General features: G+C 43.1%; 1 protein-coding gene across 7 annotated transcripts in view; it reads left to right on the top strand.

Moving 5' to 3' along the window:
- The window catches only part of LOC107387783 (C-terminal-binding protein 2), a 168,990-nt gene that overhangs the window by 124,840 nt on the left and 22,268 nt on the right, over window positions 1–21,882 (top strand). For 5 of the 7 annotated variants that reach the window (XM_054749263.2, XM_054749264.2, XM_054749261.2 and 2 more), the window contains one exon: window positions 17,799–17,953. In XM_054749263.2, the coding sequence (XP_054605238.1) occupies window positions 17,799–17,953 (155 nt within the window). Of the gene's footprint in view, window positions 1–3,178; window positions 3,822–5,361; window positions 5,525–17,798; window positions 17,954–21,882 lie in introns of those variants that run through there. The other 2 variants (XM_015962965.3, XM_015962964.3) reach the window with 2 other exon arrangements.

Below are 21,882 nucleotides of genomic sequence, written 5' to 3'. Positions count from 1 at the left end.
GTGGTTGCATCATTGCTGAAGCTACTCTGTAAGGAGCTTTTTTCATCTAGAGTTCTGATATCTCAGACTGACTGTCTTAAATTGAAGGCTTACCTTTACAGACATAACAGGATGCATTTTAGAATCAGGTGGGGGAAAAATGAAGCTGTCATATTTTTCTTAAAGCAGGCTACAAGGTATATTTCATGAAGCTGCTTCTAATCTGAACCCCTCTTGACCGAAGTTCTGCCTCAGAAATGATCCTCGGATCAAAAGCGATGAGCTCCGGCCAGTTCACCTAGCAGCAGGTTGGCTCTTTTGACCACTTGTTTTTTTTTTTTAACTCCTTAAAGTGCTTTAGGGGAATTTAACAGGCCTCTGCATCCAGCTTCCTCTCTCAGCAGCACTTACAGGAAAAAGAGCACATGCAGTATAATTAGGTTGGTTAAAGAAGAGGACTTCCTCTCAGAGTTAAACCCATGAAGACTGTAAAGAGGCTCCAATCATTTGTTGGGTTTTCCAGAGCGTGACTGCTGCTCTTGTTTCACCCTGCTAACAGTCGGGGCTTTAAACAGACCTACAGCTGCAGGAAATGCTGGATATGAAGGTCTACATTCTAATTTTGGTGTTGAAAAAGAGGCGGGTCGCCCGGTAAATGGACTCTAAGCTGACAATGGTTGAGTAATGTTGTCTACAGAGTGTAGAGTTGTTTCTGTAGCATTACTCATTGGTTCAAAGGTGTGTGCATGTGTGTGTGCATGATGGCACCAACCAGATGTGGCATCTGGCCGCCCATCATCTGGAAATCAGTTGTTTGTTTGCGGAGAGGCTTCCTGCTGTGCCAATCTGTTCTTGTTAGCGTTCAGTCCCCGTCGCACGTGACATGTTCATCTGCCGTCGGCTTCAGGAACATATAGCTGCTCGTTTACACCAGGTCAACCACTGCTCACGGTTGCTATGCACGTTTTAAGGATCGTTGGAAAGTAAAGTTGAAAATAAATACTCTGACTTACTGCCTGCTATTGACAATTAGTTCAACCTGTTTGTCAAATGTTTCTCCAATTTTCATTGAGACCCATGCAAGATTTAAATGTTTGGTGTAAGTTTTAGAATCAAATAAAATCTAAGGCTACACAAGAACAGTTTGAAACAAATAAATAAATAACATTTGCACAACTGTCTCATGACTGTTGCAGTTTATTTGCAATTATCTCACATGACCCAGTTAAAATATGAGACGCTAAACTAGACAGTGTATTCTATACAGCAACAACATGATCATTTATTCAGATATATTAGAATCCCAGTCCATAATTTATTCAAACTCTTAAAACATTTTTATGACCTGTGGCTGGTTTTAAATGCTGAACTTGCTGACAAGTAACCTGGACTCATTTGTCCAAAACCTCTAAAGTGACGTGAAAGGCTGCAGAAACACATCCTTTGCAACAAGCATTAGTTTTAATAATGCATTCTGCTGATCTGTTCATATTTCATAGTATTATAATATAATTTTGACCTCATGTTTTAACAAACCAAAGCAGCAAATAAAACAATATTAAATAATAGGACTCAAATAATCCTTATAGACAGAGCAGCGGAGATGTAAGCTGAGTTACAGACGAGATCAGTACTGCTCAGTCTGATGAGTCGAAATTCTAAGTCCCCCACCTCTGCTCGGTATCCTAAGAATATTCCCAACCTCTCGGGAAGACTCCATGTCTTTTTAGGATGTGATCCGTCTACTGTGTTCCATATTAATACAAAGCTGTCAGTCATCTCCCCCGCTACCCTCTGCTGCTCCTGTTCTAATGTTATTGAAGATGGAGAGATCAGAGGGGCAGCCGTATCCCTACACCCCATCAAGTGTGTGTGTGTGTGCGTGTGTGTGTGCGTGTGAGAGATGTCGGCTGGCAGGAAGTTGCAGCCTTTGATGGTCACACTCCTCAGATGTGTCATTTCTGCAGACGGTGGCTCAGATGACATGCCGTGTCACTGCTTGTTGGGTTCCTGATGCAGAGAAAAAACAGCCTCAAAAGTCAAACACACACACACACACACACACACACACACACACACACACACACACACACACACACACACACACACACACACACACACACACACACACACACACACACACACACACACACCACACACACACACACACACACACACACACACACCACACACACACACACACACACACACACACACACACACACACACACACACACACACACACACACACACAGAATTAAAAACAAACATGAAGTGAAAGCACATCATTACACCAGGATGGACTTTTCCACCAATCCTGTGAGCAAATACTGATCAAGTGGTTCCACCTTTCCTCTTTACTGTCACTGATAATCGCTTCTGGCGCCCAGCTCTTTGTGTATTGGTCACGCTTGTCATGCAGCCGATGAGGTGTGTATCCGTGTGTGCGTGTGATATTGTGCCCCACACTTGCTGCAGAGTGGCAGAGGAGGCTTCCTTTTGTTATTCTAAACTGACGCTTGTCCTCGCGGCCATTCAGCAGAGCGATCTGTCACCAGGCTCCCCTCCATCATCGTCCCTCCTGAGACTAAACTGTGAAGTTAACAACCTCGCTTCTGATGACTTCCTTTATGGTCCAAAAAACGCCAACGACTTTACAGCTGTACTGCAGGCTAACTGTTTATTTTTGTAGTTTCCCTGCATTTCAAGCGTGTGTGCTGCTATTTGCAGGACGGTACAGGTATATTTGTCTGTCATATTCCTTCTCCCATCATTGCAATGAGTTTGCATGCAAGATTCTATTTGAGGACAAAAAAAGGGGGCAGTTAAGATCTTCATGGATGTGAGAAGCCAAATAATTAGGAGTGAAAGTGGGTGAAGCTGGGAGCTAACGGATGCAAGGGTGTGTGCGCTGCTGAGAGTGGCGGAAAAAGGGGCAGGCGCTCTCAAAACGCTGAGGAGTCCAGATCAGAAATAAAACAGGAAAAAAAGGGGAGCAGAAGCAGGGGAGGAGGGACACGGGGAGGGAGGGATTGTGCTTGAGCATGTTATGTGTGTGGATCCTATGAAGTGATCGCAGCCTGGGAGTAAATTGCGCGAGCCCAGAGAGCGCGGCTCCGCATGTTCAAGCTGGCACTTTTGATTCAACACAGATATTTTTCTCTCTCTCTCTCTCTCTCTCTCTCTCTCTCTCTCTCTCTCTCTCTCTCTCTCTCTCTCTCTCTCTCTCTCTCTCTCTCTGGCAAGATATTTTCTCTGCTGCCTTTGGTTTTGTTAGCAGCTGAGAAAAGAGGCAAAGAGAAAAGAAGATGCACAGTGAATATATGTCGTGCAGCTGACTGCAGAGGAATCAGGACAGACTTTCCAGCCATCGCCTTCCTCCACCGCAGCAGTTTCTCCTTAGGAGGTTTTTTTTAAAAGGACAAAGATTCTCCTCCTCCTTCTTCATCCCAACACCATCCGATCAGGAGCACCATCTTCCTCCTGGTGTGTGTGTGTGTGTGTTCACATAAGGACCCGCAGGGCTTATGCTGCTTTTCCCCTATCCCTGAAAGGCACGGACTCGGAGATGATGCAGCCGGGGGGCTTAGTGTGAACTCACAGCGCAAAAGCTCCTCCGCCAGCAAGGCCGGACCGAGAGGAGTGACTCTGGGGGAGGGGGGAGGGGGGGTTAAAGCTGCGCAGGAGGAAGGAATACCCTACTTGGATTTTTGCAGAGGGTCTTCCTCCTACTTTGTTCTTCATTTTTCTTTCTTTTCTTTTTTTTTGCATCTGTCATCTCCTGTTTTTGCAACGATGCATAGCCTTTAAGCCTTTCAGAATGTGGAGGCAACATTTTCCAGGCAAGCAGCATGTTTCCTGTTTTTTTCTGGATGTCTAATAAAGTCTGGCATGTGAAGAGGTGGGAGGGAACTGGGAGGATGTGTATGTATGCGGTGTGGTCAGGCGTCGTGTTGAGATCAGCTACCTGTGCTTGCCTTGTGTTTCAGAGGTCACAGCAGGAAAACGTAGACGGAGAACAGGAAGTCCAGTTTCATTGTGCCACGGAAGCTGTTGTCCTAGGAGAGCACAGCGTTGAAAAGGTTCTGGTTTCCCTGGCAGGGGACAGACTGGTGTGGCGGGCTGCAGGCTGTTGACAGGGGTGGAGCACTGGCAGCAACAGGACAAGTGGCTTTTGTGCTCTACTTTTTTTTGGGGGGGGGGGGGGGGGGGGTGAGAAGGAAGGGAAGGGCAAAGAGAAGCCTGCCAACAAAGGGTGCTTATACCCACCCTCCTCACTCGCTTCGCCCCCTTCTTTTCTGCCACTTCTGTACGACTCACACGGGGTTTGTGTGCGTGTAGGAATCAGAGAAGTGATAAGCAAGTATTTCAGCCCCGGTATGCTAGATGTAGACGGCACTGCACGCTCTGGCAGAGTGCCATTTGAACTGGAAGGGAACTCCATCGAGGAAAGCAAAGTGTTGTTTGACTTAATGGCACATCTGTGCTGTAGCCCACAGTGGGGCTGCAGGCACCATGCCAGTGTTGTGTTGGTTCCTATCCATTAGTTCCCACAGCCATACAAGTGTGTTCCTGCTGAACGCGTGTTCCGAACGCAGCTCGCTCCTCTTTTAGAACACTTATGCATCTTGGATAATTTGCAGCTGATTTGTATACCTCTGATATAGTTTTTGCAAATCCTTTGAATATGCTAATGGGTAGCTCTCCTAGCTAGCCTTGGTATTGTTTGCGTGAAAATGGAGACTTATGTTAGTCAATCAAAATCACAACTTACAAGGGCAGCATCAGAGTGTTTTTCCTCACATTGGTAGGAGTTGATTTGCAGTAAATGCAGCAATTAAAAGACTAAGTTACTGTTTGTCCCTTGGACAAGTTACTGGGTTATTGTTACTTTATTAGCAGGCAGCACCATGTATGTCTTTCCTCTGCAAAAAGAACAACAACAACGTTTTATTTTAGTCTGTAGCTGAATCAAAGTGGTTTTTAAGGTTTTTTTCCAGTATTTTTGTGAATGTTGCTTAATTTTAAATGGTTTATCCATGTTTCCTGCTAGGCTGCTACAAGTCCATCCAAACGTGGACACCCCATAAATACAGCCTGTTTGTGTGAACTGGAGAGCCCATGTGGGTTATGCTTCAGAGCGGGGCAGTGCACTAAATGGCTGTAACTGTTGGCGGTCAGCAGCGGCAGACTTTGTTGTCAAGACGGAGCCGCTGTCATGTCACAGCTTGGGGGTTGCTAGGTAACCATTAGCAGCAGACGATAATAGCCTGTTGGAGTGGCCTTTCTGGTCCCCGTGCTTCCATATTGCTGTTGTTCTCTGATGTCTTGTATTTTCTCTTTACCTCCTTTTTGTCTCCGTTCTGGTTCCTGTTCCCCTCTTTGGAGGCAACTTTACACCAGCAGCAGAGGCCAGTGGTAGGAAGGGACTCCCAGCTCCTTCCACCACATAATGGAAACTCTGGCCTCATCTCCCAGTGCTTCTCAGCTCTTTCCCAGTGCCAGGCAATGACTAAGTGTTGCTGGCTGAGGAACCACATTCTGAGTTGAGTTCGGCTTCCACATCTAGTGGAATGATTCAAAACACTCAGCTGTCATCAGAGCCTTCTAGTAATTGATTATGGGAAACAAATTAACAATGTTTCTGTTGTTATTCATATGTTACTGTTATTATTGCTTAATAATGCGTTGTATGGCTCAGATCTCACGATAGTGATTTATCAAAACATCTATACATAACACAACACCTATTTTGTTTTTAAGTTAGGCTACTGATTAATAATGTGGAAGATTTGTTGTTGGTGGTATTAGAGATAACAACGATGCGCTCACAAAATTATGTTTGTTTGTTTTTATTTTGCTGCTTGACGATGGTGCATCCATGAACTAAATCAGGTTTTAGAGTTTCAGATCAGTTTTCCTGATCATGCTGAACATTCTTGGATCATCTTCCTATTTTTTGTGCATCGCTAAAATAAACATGGCATTATTTTTGGTCAATATTGAGATCACAATTATTTAACAGGATTATTCGTTGGGTTCTTGTATTTGTATTTTTTATTTTATGCAGTCATCAAAGTAATTTGTGTATACAGAAACATCTTATCAAACATATAGATACATATAGGAGCTCTGAAACAGCACCACAGTTCACATATTAGTGAGGCTCCTGGCATCTATTCACTAGGTTGCATCAGCTGAGCTGTTTAGTGGCAAGTAAAACTTATGATGATTGAAACTATGAGAACAGAATTACTACTATTACTCATAAAAACAAAATAGATTTCACAACAAAAGCCTAATGGCAGGCCTATTTTGGATGAAAGTAGAAGAAATAAATGTTGTTATACTCAGACATTTGTTTAAAATATGTATTGATCCTAATCTTCAACCTGATCAATCAGTCACAAGAACTAAACATGAGCCTCAGTGTCCAATCAGGAAGTCGATGCATGCTAGTGAATGATATCGGTGGACACTATGCCATGGGGTCATACTTTATCAACAAAGGTGGTAAATCTTTTGAAGTGTGTCCTAGACCACCAGTGTGTTTTGCCTTCAGTCTGCTTGCACTAACTAAGCCCTGGTGCACGAGGAGTTAGCCTGCAGCGGTGGGGTGGAGGGGGGTGTCATTCAGAAAGCATGGCAGAATATGAACACGCTGGAAACAATATTTAGCTGATCACATGCTATTGTGACTTTTTATTTTTTTTAGCTGAAACTGAAATTAAAAACAGATCAGTTGCTTCGTTCTACAATCTTCTTTCATTAAAGAGCAAGTCACCCCCCACCAGAGTCCTACTCTACTCCCACTTCCTGTTTGAAAAGGGCAACAAATGCTGTTGCCTGGCAGACCAAGAGGACAGAGCAGCTAACAAATGCACACACACACACACAGGCCATTCTGTAAAGCAGTTCTGCGTCGTAATGTCTGTTGTAAAGTACTCCACAACATCGTAAACAGACGCGGCGCCACCTATCTTCAACGCCTAGGCGCGGCGCTCCCCGTGTGCCCACTCTCATTAACTATAATGGCTTCTATTTAAAATGACCCAGGCTTTAGCCAATAGCGGTGGCAGATTTAAATTCAAATACAGTGCAGAGTTTTTACCTGAAGACGGCACAACACTGCCAGTTTTAGGCAAAATATTTAAATTTTAAGTAAGATGCACTAAAGTGCCATATTATGGACTACATGTGTCTACAGCACAGTTAGACACTCATTTATATAGTTGATTTGAATACATTAAAAAAATAGTTGATTTGGGGGTGACTTGCTCTTTTAAAGCTGTTATAGTGAATCTGCAAACATCTTCCCTGGTTCCCAGGAAACTCACATTGCCAGAGGAAATGAGAGAGTGTGAAACACCAGTCACTGTTTCTAGATCCAAACATCTTTTGTTGTCTGTGACTTCAAATGGTGTTTTTCTTTTTGGGACTCTGAAGTGGAAGAAGCCGGCTGTTTCTCCTTCTCTGATGTTATTGAGCGGAGAACCTCTCACACCAGCGGTGTTCTGTTGCTAAATAAGTGTGTTATGAATGGAGGACCCAGGGCGGTGCGGCAGTTCTTTCGGTTTGAGCTGCGTTATTGGCGGAGGTTTTTAGACAAATCTATGTTATTATCATTTTTTATGGAGTTTTTTTTATGTCCACAATCTATTTGCAGCTATACTACGTTAGAATGTTAAGAAGCGTGAAAAAGTGTTTTAAAGGGACTGTGTAGTTTTTACCATTAATCTCCAAAAATATCCATCTAAATGTTGAAAATGAATGAAGTGATGCCCAGTTCATCACTGGCTGCTTTGTAACATATAGCCATGAAAATCAGGTCTGAAATACATGGGAGTTGGTCTAAGTCTCTGGACGCCATATTAGGTGCCATGTTTCCTTCTACGGGAGCCCGTGAGGACAAAATGCATTTACTGATTTGTAACAAGGGGTTACAAAACTTTCACCATTCATGAACACATTTACCAGTTCACTCATTGCCATTGATGAAAGGGAGTCTAATGTGCTTGTCTTTGTCCTTGAGATTGTGCTGCCAGGGATTTTTGACCCTAATGGCCATCCGTTGGTGAGGGTTTAACTCGAAAACAAAAATGCCCTGCCCCCTGTCGCCAGGGAAAATACACATTGTCACTTTAAGCTAATTTGCTTTCCAAATTTGCTATAACAGCTTGAAGTGGTGAAAAATATTATCGTGAAACTGTAGAGCCAGTGTCATCTTTGGTGAGTTTTGGTCATTCTCACTGAGACAAAGGTTCTGTTTTCTTACCTCTGAAACTGAGGTCAACAGATTTAACTACAATGATTTATAAATAACTTGGCATCATGTTATGCTGCAGCAGCAGATCTCCTAAAATGACCGTTTTAGAAAATAATTCCAAGGCCCATTTTTTCCTATCTTAATGATAAATGTTTTTGAGCTGCTTTTATTCCATTGCAAAAGCATTATTGTACTAAATTTAAAATTAAAATGAGTCTTATCGTATTGCTCTGTGCCCAAAGAGTCTGAGGCATTTGTCCTAGAAGATAAATAGTGAGTTGCAAAAAAAAAGCTGGAAGATTACTGGGATGAGGCTGGTTTTGACAAATTTCAAACCACCAATTCTTCCGTTAATAACAATAATGTTTCTCTCCTATCATTATCAGTCAAATTAAATAAGCCAACGTCACTTCAAGCTCTGGTTATTAAGCTGGAGTGTTGATGTGTCTTTATTTTTTACTTGTCTTGTAGTTAATTAATTTTTGGTGGGAAAATAATGCGAAGACTAATCACCAGTGAGGAAAATCATTAGCTGCAGCTCCAGATCTGACAGAGAATATCATTACACAGACCCAGCAGGGGTTGTGTGTACGTGTGAATGTGTGTTACGCTTTCTTTTTTGGCAGGTAAACCCACAACAGCATCTGCCTCCCTTAGTGAAAATTAACTTGCACACATTCAACACACACATGAGCATTAGCAGCCTGGCAACAGTTTAGCAACAAGCAGAGGAAGCGAGAAGACAGAGGGATGAGAGGAAACGAGGGGGATTAATTAAGGAAGGAGGGAAATTAAGAGCACTATCCCACCCGCGGTTCTGACACGATTCCTAACTCCACAAGCTCCTGCCCTCAGCGAGCACATTAGCTGACAATTGATGCACCGTGTCTGAGTCATCTCGTCTCTGAACCATTCAGAGCTCAGTTTATTTGTTGAGGTGGCAAACCGTTCTCAGGTTCCTGGATGCTGCTGTGACAAAATGTCACAGCGCTCCCTAAAACCAAATCGTCTGACTGGAGATGTGACCATGTTTCTGTGTCTATGTGTAGCGTACAGGAAATGTTTCAGCGAAGGGTTAATTGTTGCCAGACTGACTGCTGTTTTAAGTCAGTGTTAGAAAAGAGAACATCGGTTTTATTCGGCATGATGGATCCGCAGTTTGCTCTGTGCCATTAGATGGATAAATTATTGATGTTAACAATCACTGAAAAGAACTGATATGACCCACATCTTACCAACATATATCCTTTTTTAATTTTCAGACACCAAACATATAGATTCATTGGTAGAAAACACATTGTAATCGAATATTTAAATGGTTTAACACTGAAAGACAGTTTTACAAAGTACATAAAAAGATGATGTGAGAAAGCTGAACCCAAAAGCTGATGCTTCAGAGCATTTGAGTGTTACGGACAATCATGAAACAATCATGAATCTTTTGGAATCAAAGTGAAGTCTATTAACAATAAGTTCTTCTAACTGCCTCAGTTAGTTCTGCTCAAGAAAACTAGTCAAAATAGAGCCAGTTATCTAAAAAAAAACTTCACTGCAAATACTATTTTACCAGCTTTTAATTGACATAGATTTTGCATTTCATGGTTCCAACTAAAGTACCTGTTAGCCACGGAGCTAGCTACAATAGCTAGCTCCGTAGCTAATTTCCACTGCAAATAACCGTTAAGTTCTGTTAACTAATTAATAATGTGGTGGTGTCAAGGTTTATGAGATAGCAAACGCATGAACTTAAATTTGACCTTTGATCTTCGTCTCCCCTCCCCCCTGTCACACCTGGTGTGGGTGTGATGCCTTGGTCTGCCTGAGTGTTCGTGGCTCCCGGGTCAGGGAGTTTAAGATTTTTGGCATCTGCCTGATCAATCCCGGTGGCGGCCTGGGGGGGTCTGGGTCCCTGGGCTCTGCTGGGTCCCCGGCGGGGGTGGTCGCCCCTGGGTCCCGGGTCGCTGGGTCCCGGACTCGGCCGGCTAGGGGGTGGGAGGCTGCGGGCAGGCCTGAGGACTTGCCGCTGATATCTCCAGGGGCTCTGCCGGCTGCTGGTTGTGGCCCCCCGGGGCGATCCTCTGTGCCTCTCGAGGGGGGCGGGGGCCTTTCTGGTTGCGGGCTCCTTGGGGTTCCTGTGTTCTGGGGCAGCGCCTGGATCTCTGGGACTTGGAGCTCCCCCCCGTCTCCTACGCGTCTTTGGGGGGCAGATCTGTGGTCCCTCACACTCTCTATTGGACGCTCCTATAGATAAACCTTACATAAACAAGCGCGTGTACACACACAGGTGCTCACATGGTGCTCTCATAAGTATGGGCTTGGGCACGTTCAACACATGTCTTAAGACTATGGTGGGCACTCAATGCACTGTGGTATATTATCGTGTGACTGTTTAGTTAAACAATGATTGATTATATATTTCTTCATCAAGTTGACGCAGTGATAGCTTGATTTTGTTATATTGGTGTTGTGTCCCATTTTTTGTTATGTTTTGCTTTTTTCTCGTCTCATTTTGCAGGTCTAGAAGCAGACTCTTGTTCATTATTGTTTATTTTTGTTGAATCCCCCCCCCACCTAACCCCCTCTCTCCCCACCTTTTCTCTTTTCCTTTCTCTTTCACCTCTGTCTCCGTGTCTGGTCGAAATTACAAAGCATTCAAAAACAATAACAATAAAGTTTTAAATATCAGGTGCGACATTAAAAGCAGACTCTTTGATGCTCCACCTGAGACATTAAAAGCAGATGCTCTGATGCTCCACCTGAGAGTAAAACTGTAAGGCTTGTTACCAGCATTCAGACATCAATTCTGCTTGCTTCACAGCCAGACAGGACACGTTAAAAAAAAAAAAAAAAAAAAAAAAAAAAATTTGACCTTTGATTTCCCCAGCCACTTGGGCCAGCTCCTCCGGGGGAATCCCAAGGCGTTCCCTGGCCAGGTGAGAGACATAGTCCCTCCACCGTGCCCTGGGTCTATCTTTAGGTCTCCTCCCGGTTGGACGTGCCCGGAAAACCTCACCAGGGAGGTGTCCAGGAGGCATCCTGACCAGATGCCCGAGCCACCTCAACTGGCTCCTCTCGATGTGGAGGAGCAGCGGGCCTACTCCGAGCCCCTCCCAAATGACCGAGCTTCTCACCCTATCTCTAAGGGAGAGCCCAGCCACTCTTCGGAGAAAACTCATTTCGGCTGCTTGTATCCGCAATCTCATTCTTTCGGTCACTACCCAAAGCTCATGACCATAGGTGAGGGTAGGAACGTAGATCGACCGGTAAATCGAGAGCTTCGCCTTCTGACTCAGCTCTCTCTTCACCACAACAGACCGGTACAACACCCGCAAATGCAGCACCAATCTGCCTATCGATCTCACGCTCCAGTTTTCCCTCACTCGTGAACAAGACCCCAAGATTCTTAAACTCCTCCGCTTGGGGCAGGACCTCATCCCTGACCCGGAGAAGGCATTCTACCCTTTTCCGAATCAAGACCATGGTCTCAGATTTAGAGAAGCTGATTCGCTGTTCCTCCCAACCACACCTATGAATGAAATATATTTATTTCATTTTGTTAGTTTATCTGTGTGTCAGTAAGTTATAAAATAGCATCTAAGTTGTAACTACCCCACATCTATTTGTCTGGATACACAAAACAACGTGTGATTAAAAACGTTAGAAATAGCTGCAACTCAGAGTCTTTAAATCTGAATTTCTTGACCTTTTTTTTTTTTTTTTGTAAAATTAAAAGAGAAAAAGCACATTTTAATCTTTCTTTGCATTGGCCGCTTATGTGCACCATCTGCTGGTCTGTATTGTAAACAGCTGTAAATAAAAGTAGCTTACACTAGTAGTCAATACATGTACTCACTTTATTCATCAATGCAGGAGTATTTATTTCACACTGAAAGAATATTTCAAACATTTTAAAATGCATTCCTGTACAAAAGTTTTGAAATAGTTGCGTTACCCTGAATGGTCTCTGTTTAGAGAAATATTGTTTAAAGTGTAAAGCAAACTTGTTAAGTTTTATAACGTAATGTTTGTATGATCTAAACTGAAATTTAGGAGATTGCAGCTCTTTTAGGATGGCTTAGATGCACTACAACTAGCTGTTAGCTCATCAATCCCAAAGAAAGTTATCCGTTTCCAAAATTCATCCATTCAGAAGTCTATTTTTAAGTAGGACAGCAGATATTTACAGCTTCCACAAGTTTTGTGGTCTAATGTGTGCTTTTTCATCACTTTCCCAAAACACAATAATTTACTGGATTGAACTTATATTTAGTTCCTGTAGAGCACCTTGCCGCCTACTTAGAACTTGTGGATATTTTTGACCTGCACATAATCACCTGCACAGCCATCACTCCAAAGCTATTTTTCCACTTTAATAAGACGGTGCTTTAAATTCCTGCATGTAACACATCTAAACGCATGAAATTCTAGTCTACATAATTACAGACTATTTCCGATGCACAAACCACAGGCGCATGTCAAGTAGCAGCGCGGGGAGGGAAAGGTGCTGATAAGGGTGTCATGAATGCATCACTGATCAGACACGCATGTGGTGGTATTGTGCAGCTGACAGATCCAGTGATTCTGGTTGAGACTGGTTTGATATACATGCTGTCAGTTTACCACGATGGGAGTGTTGTCTGTCACCTCCCTGCTTCCTCTGCCTGAATCCATCATCTTCTCTCCATCAAAATCAGCCGAGTGAAAATCAGTCTGTCACAAAAGAGGATACACACACACGCACACAATTGAGATTGTGGAAAGACAAAGTGGCAGTGAAGGAGTGAAAATGATAGGAAAGGGGGAGAAAGAGTGACAGCTGAGGTGAAGGAATGACAGAGAGAGGAAGGGCGGAGATCGCGGAGAGACGGCTGAGGAATGATAGCCAAGGTCGGGAGGAAATGTATGTGAGGAGAGAGATAAAGGGCTCAGATACACAGTGAGCAAACAAATAGACGGAGAGTAGACATCGGCAGAAGAGTGGAGCTGTCAGAAGTATTATCACCAGAACCCCTTCCTTTCACCACATCACCCCGGTTCTCCAGCAGCTTCACTGGCTCCCAGTTAAATTCAGGTCCATCTTCAAAATTCTTCTCCATACCTTCAAAGCCATCCATAACCTCTCTCCTCCATATATCTCACACCTTATAAGTGTTAACACCCCCTCCCGTTCTCTCAGATCTTCTTCCTCCCTCTATCTTGCTGTTCCTTCTGCCCGTCTCACTACCATGGGGAGCAGAGCTTTCAGCCGCTCTGCTCCCCGTCTCTGGAACTCACTCCCCCCAGACATCAGGAACATCGACAGTTTCACCCTTTTCAAAACCAGACTCAAAACACATATGTTTAAATCTGCCTATGACCTCTGATTTTGTTTCTCTATTTGTTGTTTCTTCTTTGCGTTTTATTGCTGTTTTAATGTATTTTCTGTCAAGTGACTTTGGGTGTTCTGAAAGGCGCTTTTAAATAAAATGTATTATTATTATCATTATTATTATGAGAAGATGCTATCGCACGAGGAGCGATCCAGGGAAATACAGCAAGGTAGACGATGCTGTGAGATGTAAGAGAGGAAGAGTCTGCAGCGGGGAGATTTAAAGAGACTGAAAGGTCAAAGAGACCAGAGAAACCCAGTGGATGATTCACGGAGTTCAGCCAATCTAACTTGTGCCTGAGGGTTTGATGCAGCCTGCCAACAGCTTTTCTCCCCTACTGCTTCCCTCACCTACACACCCACTCCTGTCTATAAGCGTTAGACACACGTTTGCACCGCTGTGATTGCAGCACTTGTGGCTTCACTCTGTGAGTCCAACTCAGCAGACATTTCTGCAGGAATCCTTGGGTTGTGACTGGGGTTGCTGGAAGCTGCTCTCGCCCCCTCTGATTAGTTATTTGTTTGGATTCATCTCACATGTGCGGTCAGCAAAGTGGTATCATCATCTACGAGTATAGTCTCTTCATCGAATACAATACAAATAAATATCTTTTATTGAATTGAATACTTTTATTTGAATTTTATGATAAATAGAACACTAACCTCCACAACTAATCACTGAACCTTGTCTGGATGTATGTTTGATGAAAGACTGTGTATGTATGTGTGTGCATTTTATATATAATGAGAATAAACTAAAAAAAATAATTTAAATTTTAATATAAAATTGTTTCAGCTCTACAAAATAAATATCTTTTAAGTATTTATAGTTTTCACATAGCTGTTTTCTACAAAACATTCTTCATACTTTTCATTAACATGTTGCACGTTTGCTCCTTTTATTTACATTTGTGCTGAAAGCCACGTCCCTGTGGCGGTTCTTTGTAAAAGAACCTCATGATCGCCAGGCTTTACCTGTCTCCGCTAACGTCAGAGGGGGTGCTGCTTGTAGCTGGAGCAGGTGTTTGAACCGACCATGAGGACGACCTGGAGCATTTGAGGAAAATCCGTCTTCCTTGTCCTCTGCACAGTAAATGTATCCAGGCGCTTGCTCCTCTGACCTCCACTCATGCAAGTGGAGCCAAAAATAAAAGTGCACTAAAACGGGCGGCAAAAGCCTGTTAAGTGATCACCATGACAACAGACCGGCACCGAGAGGCCATACCTCCACCGTGATATCCACTTGGAGGCTGTACCGCCGGACTGCTCGCTTTCTGTCCGCTGCATCTTTTGTGTCCTCAACATCTCCTTTCATCTTCTCCTTAATGCGTCTCCTGGGAGCTTTTTAGGCTAACAGGCAGTCTGTTTTTAAAGCATGTCTACGTTCTCTCTTCCCCATCTGACATATTACTTGTTTATTTTTGCCACACACAACTCTTTTAATCTTAAACCTCCTAATCTCACTGTTATCTATCCTAATCAGCCTTCTCTGATGTAATCCCACTGAGCAGTGACCTAATGAGTCCTCCTCCACCTCCCCTCTCGTGTACCTTTCTCCATCCTGCTCCTTATCAGAGTCTGACGTCATTGTAATCTTATTATAACTTTTAAAAGTGTACAGAAACGCGTGTAGGCTTGCACATGCCAAGATGGTCACATTCAGGTACAGATCCTGGGAACAAGCAGAAAAACCAGAGATAAGGTGGAGATTTTGTTTATCAGAACTGGACTGTAGCTTGTTCTGACAGCTGGCATTAGATCCATAGCTGCTGGCTGAGTAATTATCATGATCTGTGTGATCAGTGTCTTCCCCTCATCGGTCCAACAGCACATGGCCCTTCCTCTCAGCAGCAGCATGAATATTTATCCTCCCCACTTGTTAACATTGTATGAAGCAGGGCCTTAATTGTCTGTCTTCTCGGTGCGACACGCCGTCTTCTGTGGGATGTGTGAGAAGGTCGAGCCACCGGGGAGCTCGGGTCCTCGCGGCTCTCTTCACTCCAAGTGAGAAAAGTAGTGAGAGGAAATGGGAACAAGGCGAGCGGCGGTATAACCAAAAATACTTTGTCAAGCGCGCCGTGGTGCAGATGTGAATTGGCTGTGGGTTTGTTTCAGGCTTGTAGCGTTTTCTCTAACACGCTCCATTTCAATGATGCATTGCTCTTTTGAGGCAGGGCAGGAATGAAACTCTTTTTCTGAAGATTGCAGAGTTTTCTTTTATTTATTCTGCTCTACGACTGCTGGTTCCAGCTCCTTCTTTTTCTAACTGAGAAATGCTCGTCGTTGTCAGCATATTGACACAGAAAGGAGGCAGTGGTGTAGATTCAAGATGCAGGAGTGTTCCTGTAAATCTAATCCAGTCGTGAGTAGGCGCATTGATTTATTGAACAAGCTTTGTTAGTTTGGAGAAGCCTCGTTTCCCGCTACATTCTAATAAGCTGTGTGCACGTGCGCCTACATGCACTGGGTAATTGTTATCTGAGTCATTGTTTTTCAGGATAAATGTAAGTGATCTGGAGCAAGTTCTACTCTTCCTGAAGTTTAATTTTCTTCTTGCAGCTTCATTTTGTGTACATTCTTTTTGCAGTAGTTGCAATCTATTTTATTATTTCTTTTTGGTTTTTCTAACTTTTAAATATATGAAGAATGAAGTGGGCAAAGCATCTGTTTAACAGGTCTGGCAATAAGTACACATTTTGTGCAACCAATTATCTCCTCTGAATTGTATAAAATCAAAACATTTGAAGCTATTTATTCTCCATGTAAAGATTTAAATGGGTGTGTCATCAGACAGTGACTGTTGGTGAGGAGATGGAGACACAAAATTGCAGTAAAATTTGTAAATCTCCCTAGTCATACGTATAGGACATTAGTGACTTGTTTTTTATATGGTCAGGTCATATGGGGCACATTAAGTAATAGGGATGTAAGAAAATGTCGATACAGCAATATATCGTGATATTTTTCCTGCGATATTATATCAATATTCAAAAGCCCTGTATCAAATTTTGAGAAGAATTTACTTGCTGATGATACTCTTATTTTATTTGTCTTGATACCTGGTAATCTACACTCACTGGCCACTTTACTGGGTATGCCTTGCTAGTACTGGGTTGGACATCCTTTTGCCTTCAGAACTGCCTTAATCCTTCGTGGTGTAGATTCAACAAGGTACTGGAAACATTCAGTTGCAGCGATGATCAGTTGTTACAAGGCAGGATGTATCCATGCTTTCATGTTGTTGATGCCAAATTCTGACCCAACCATCCTAATGTTGCAGCAATAGTCAAGACTCATCAGACCAGGCAATATATTTCCAATATTCTATTGTCCAATTTTGGTGAGCCTGTTCAAATTGTAGCCTCAGTTTCAGGTTCTTAGCAGACAGGAGTGGCACCTGTTGTGGTCTTTTGCTGCTGTATCTGCCTCAAGTTTCAACGTGTTGTATGTTCAGAGATGCTCTTCTGCATACTTTGGTTTAACGAGTGGTTATTTGAGTAACTGTTGCCTTTCTATCAGCTCAAACCAGTATGACCATTCTCCTCTGACCTCCACAAGGCCTTTTCACCCACAGAACTGCCACTCACTGGATGTTTTCCCTTTTTCGGACCATTCTCTGTAAACCCTAGAGATGGTTGTGCATGTCAGTCCCAGAAGATCAGCAGTTTCTTAAATACTCAGATCAGCCCATCTGGTACCAACAACCATGCCACGTTCAAAGGCACTTAAATCACCTTCCCCCTTTCTGAAGCTCGGTTTGAAATGCAGTGGATGATCTTGACCATGTTAACATGCCTAAATGCATTGAGTTGCCACCATGTGATTGGCTGATTAGTAATTTGTGTTAACAAACAATTGGACAGGTGTACCCAATAAAGTGGCCAATAAGTGTATACATTTTACTCGTCCTACATATCCACATGGCTAGAAATTAGCTTCTTTGGTGTCAAATTTTCTTGGGTTTTAGTAAAAAAAGAAGTTCTGAAAATCTTCTTGTCTTATGGTTCTTTTGGTGAAAGCACAAAACTGTCTGGTGCTTGAATTGGTGAACTTTTAATGCTTTAAATTTTTGTTCTATTCAGATCAACGATTTCTTGTTTTTATCCAAATCAGTCTGTAATGATGTATTCAAAAAGTGCAACATGAGTAAAACAACTCTATCTGCTTTTTTGTTTGCTTCTCCAGGTATTCGACCCCAAATCATGAACGGGCCAATGCACCCGCGTCCATTGGTGGCACTGCTGGACGGTCGCGACTGCACTGTGGAGATGCCCATCCTGAAAGACTTGGCGACTGTCGCCTTCTGCGACGCTCAGTCAACACAGGAGATCCACGAGAAGGTAGGACGCTCTTACACTTGCAGCTGAAACAAACTACATGACTCGTGTTGTTTGCCTCTGTGAGGCGCGCTGGCCTCATGCACATTCGGCAGTTAAAATATAGTGGCTTTGTTATGATTTAATGTCACTTTGTGGTAGAGAGTACGATGCCTGTTTCAGAGCCATTGTTCTAATAGAGTCTTGCATGCCATGGATGCTGTGTAATTACATCGGCGTGTAGAGGTTCTTTATTGCTTTTTGTACAGCACTTCGGCTGCAAAACAATATATATCTACAGAGATGTGTATCACCCAAGTGCTATCTCTTCCTCCGAAGATAGAGCACTGCTGCATCTTTCCCTTTGCTGTCTTTATGAAAATGGGACACATTAAAAAAAGAACCATTTGCATAAAGATCAATTCAATCAAAGACCTTGGGCATGAGAGAGAAGAGGGGGAGTGTGTGGCTTTTTGTTTGTTTTAACGCTACCTTATCAGGAAAAACATGATTGTAATGTTCACCTCACCAGCATATTCAGCAGTTCGCTGTAATAACCTGCAGTCTGGATACCCAGAGGGGTGTTATAGATTGAAAATGCCCAATCTCCATTTTGTGCAGCATGTATGCAGAGATGTAGTGTCGCTAAGTGTGGGATTTTATCATAATGGAGTCAAGGCCGACATCAGCTGCCACACACATCTGCAAGCAATGTAGAAAGTTTTGAAAGAGACTGGTCACGGGGTGGAATGTGGAATTGGCCTTAGGTGATTGCAGGTCTACTGTCAGATATTCATCTGGTGAGGGAGAAATGATGAGATGAAGACAACTACTGAGGAAGAAGACAACGTTCCAGTACAGACCCAGCATGCAGAACCTGTACTCATCATTGATCGCTTTTCCTTAAAATTTTATGGTGTTGGCCCTTTAGAAACATTCTATTGCCACAGCTTCTGTGGTTGGATTTTAAAGAAATTTAATTTTGCACATCAAACTTGTAAAGTTTGAAGGTAAACTCACTTTATATCATTTAAAGGTGTGGTTGACTGAAACCCCCTTTTTTATGATTATTTCTGAAAATAGTCTCCTACTCCTTCCTCCTGCATTAGCTTCTGATAGAAAAACGCTGGAAAATGCTCAGATTTGACAATCCTCACAGGTCTACGTCACACTGTCACTTAACATTATTGGACTCACCCATCTTGAGTCAAAGAGAAGGCTGTTGTTGGTTTAGCTTCCAGCATCCAACAGACTACTAGTAAAAGCTAACCCTTCACATTAGCAACTCCACCAAACGGCAGAAGCTCCTCCAGGCTTGTGTTATTTGTGGAGAGGGGTTAGGGATAGGATAAACATCCATGTTGCAAATCAGTGGTAGAGTCATGTTGTTGTTATCCAATCAGAGGTGAGATGTCCAAATATCAGGAAATTCAGGTCCTTCTGAAAAAATAGCATATTGTGATAAAGTTAATTATTTTCCGTAATGTACTGATAAACATTAGACTTTCATATGTATTAGATTCATTACACACAACTGAAGTAGTTCAAGCCTTTTATTGTTTCTAATATTGATGATTGTGACATACAGCTCATGAAAACCCAAAATTCCTATCTCAGAAAATTATCACATCATGAAATGGTTCTCTAAACGAGCTGTTAATCTAATTATCTGAATCAACTAATTAACTCTAAACACCTGCAAAAGATTCCTGAGGCTTTTAAAAAGTCCCAGCCTGGTTCATTACTCAAAACCGCAATCATGGGTAAGACTGCCGACCTGACTGTTGTCACTGTCAGCTTGCATGTGAGGTGGACAGCGAGCTGAAGATTTGGAGAGTTTAATTCAGATAATCGGTTGTGTTTGCCATCATTGACACCCTCAAGCAAGAAGGAAAGACATTTCTGAACGAATAGGCTGTTCCCAGAGTGCTGTATCAAGGCACCTCAGTGGGAAGGAAAAAGTGTGGCAGAAAACACTGCACAAGAGGAGGTGACCGGTCCCTGAGGAAGATTGTAGAGAAGGACTGATTCCAGACCTTGGGGGACCTGCGGAAGCAGTGGACTGAGTCTGGAGTAGAAACATCCAGAGCCACCGTGTACAGGCATGTGCAGGAAATGGGCAACAAGTGCCGCATTCCCCAGGTCAAGCCACTGTTGAACCAGAAACAGCGGCAGAAGCGCCTAACCTGGGCTACAGAGAAGCAGCACTGGACTGTTGCTCAGTGGTCCAATGTACTTTTTTCGGACGAAAGCAAATTTTGCATGTCATTCGGAAATCAAGGTGCCAGGGTCTGGAGGAAGACTGGGCAGAGGGAAATGCCAAAATGCCTGAAGTCCAGTGTCAAGTACCCACAGTCAGTGATGGTCTGGGGTGCCATGTCAGCTGCTGGTGTTGGTCCACTGTGTTTTATCAAGGGCAAGGTCAATGCAGCTAGCTATCAGGAGATTTTGGAGTACTTCATGCTTCCATCTGCTGAAAAGCTTTATGGAGATGAAGATTTCATTTTTCAGCACAACCTGGCACCTGCTCACAGTGCCAAAACCAGTGGTAAATGGTTTACTGACCATGGTATTACTGTGCTCAATTGGCCTGCCAACTCTCCTGACCTGAACCCCATAGAGAATCTGTGGGATATTGTGAAGAGAAAGTTGAGAGACACAAGACCCAACACTCTGGATGAGCTTAAGGCCGCTATCGAAGCATCCTGGGCGCCCATAATACCTCAGCAGTGCCACAGGCTGATTGCCTCCATGCCACGCCACATTGAAGCAGTCATTTCTACAGACGGATTCCTGACCAAGTATTGAGTGCATAACTGAACATAATTATTTGAAGGTTGACTTTTTTGTATTAAAAACACTTTTCTGTTATTGGTTGGATGACATACGCTAATTTTTTGAGATAGGAATTTTGGGTTTTCATGAGCTGTATCATGATTAGAAACAATAAAAGGCTTGATCTACTTCAGTTGTGTGTAATGAATCTAATATGAAAGTCTAATGTTTATGAGTACATTACAGACAATAATGAACTTCATCACAATATGCAAATTTTTTGAGATGGACCTGTAATGGTACTTACACATTATGGTCAGTACGGTCAGGGGAGGAAAGCATCAGTTCGGTCTCGAACGGGCTGTGTAGTGTTCACATGTAATTCCGAATGACTTCTCAGGAATGCAGAATTTCCCAAGCCCTTAGGCGGCATTTAAGACACGCAGGAAAGTCTGTGGTGTCCTCCATAAGATTAAACAAAGGCAGGCATGAGCTGTGTTGCTTTTGGAGGCTCTGAACCACTTTATCTTATTAATTTGCTGCGTGTGTCCCCATTAAACTCTGTCCTCTGCTGCTGCAAGCCACACACACACACACACAAAAACTGCTTTCTCCTCCCACTGAGCTGCTGTCCGCCGGCTCGCTGAGGTGAGAGCTCAGTGCAGTTCGGTGCTAACACGCTATGTGTAAGCACCATAAGACTCCAAATTCTGCCATCAGAACCTCAGCTGTGATGTGTGTCACGGCTAGTTACTGGAAATGGTGCACCAGTTATTTTTTCCTCCTGGTGCCTGAACCAGATTTCCAAATGTCACAGTTTGTTCATGCCGTCCACCATTAAATTAAAAACAAGAAGAAGTAGTAGATCGTGTTTGATATCGCTGTTTGATGTCACATACGAATGATGTTGTTCCTGTCCACATCCATGAAAAACACACTGCTGCACTTCTGGAAAGATGCTGGGAGTAAATAAATTGTTAGGTCACATGAATTGACGTAATCTACGTAGATATGAAATTGCATTGCTGCAATTGACTTTTATTTTGAAAATTACTGGACATTTTACACTGACACCACGTGTGATTTCCCGTCTAGCTCTATGTTAACCGAGGAAATTGACGTGTCCCAGAAGCAGCTAACGACAGAAATTCAACTTGATCCAATCTTCAGTGGTGGGG

Source organism: Nothobranchius furzeri, chromosome 16, assembly GCF_043380555.1.
Source record: "Nothobranchius furzeri strain GRZ-AD chromosome 16, NfurGRZ-RIMD1, whole genome shotgun sequence".
In the NCBI taxonomy this organism is placed as follows: Eukaryota; Metazoa; Chordata; class Actinopteri; order Cyprinodontiformes; family Nothobranchiidae; genus Nothobranchius; species Nothobranchius furzeri.
This window is presented reverse-complemented; position numbering and strand designations above follow the sequence as displayed.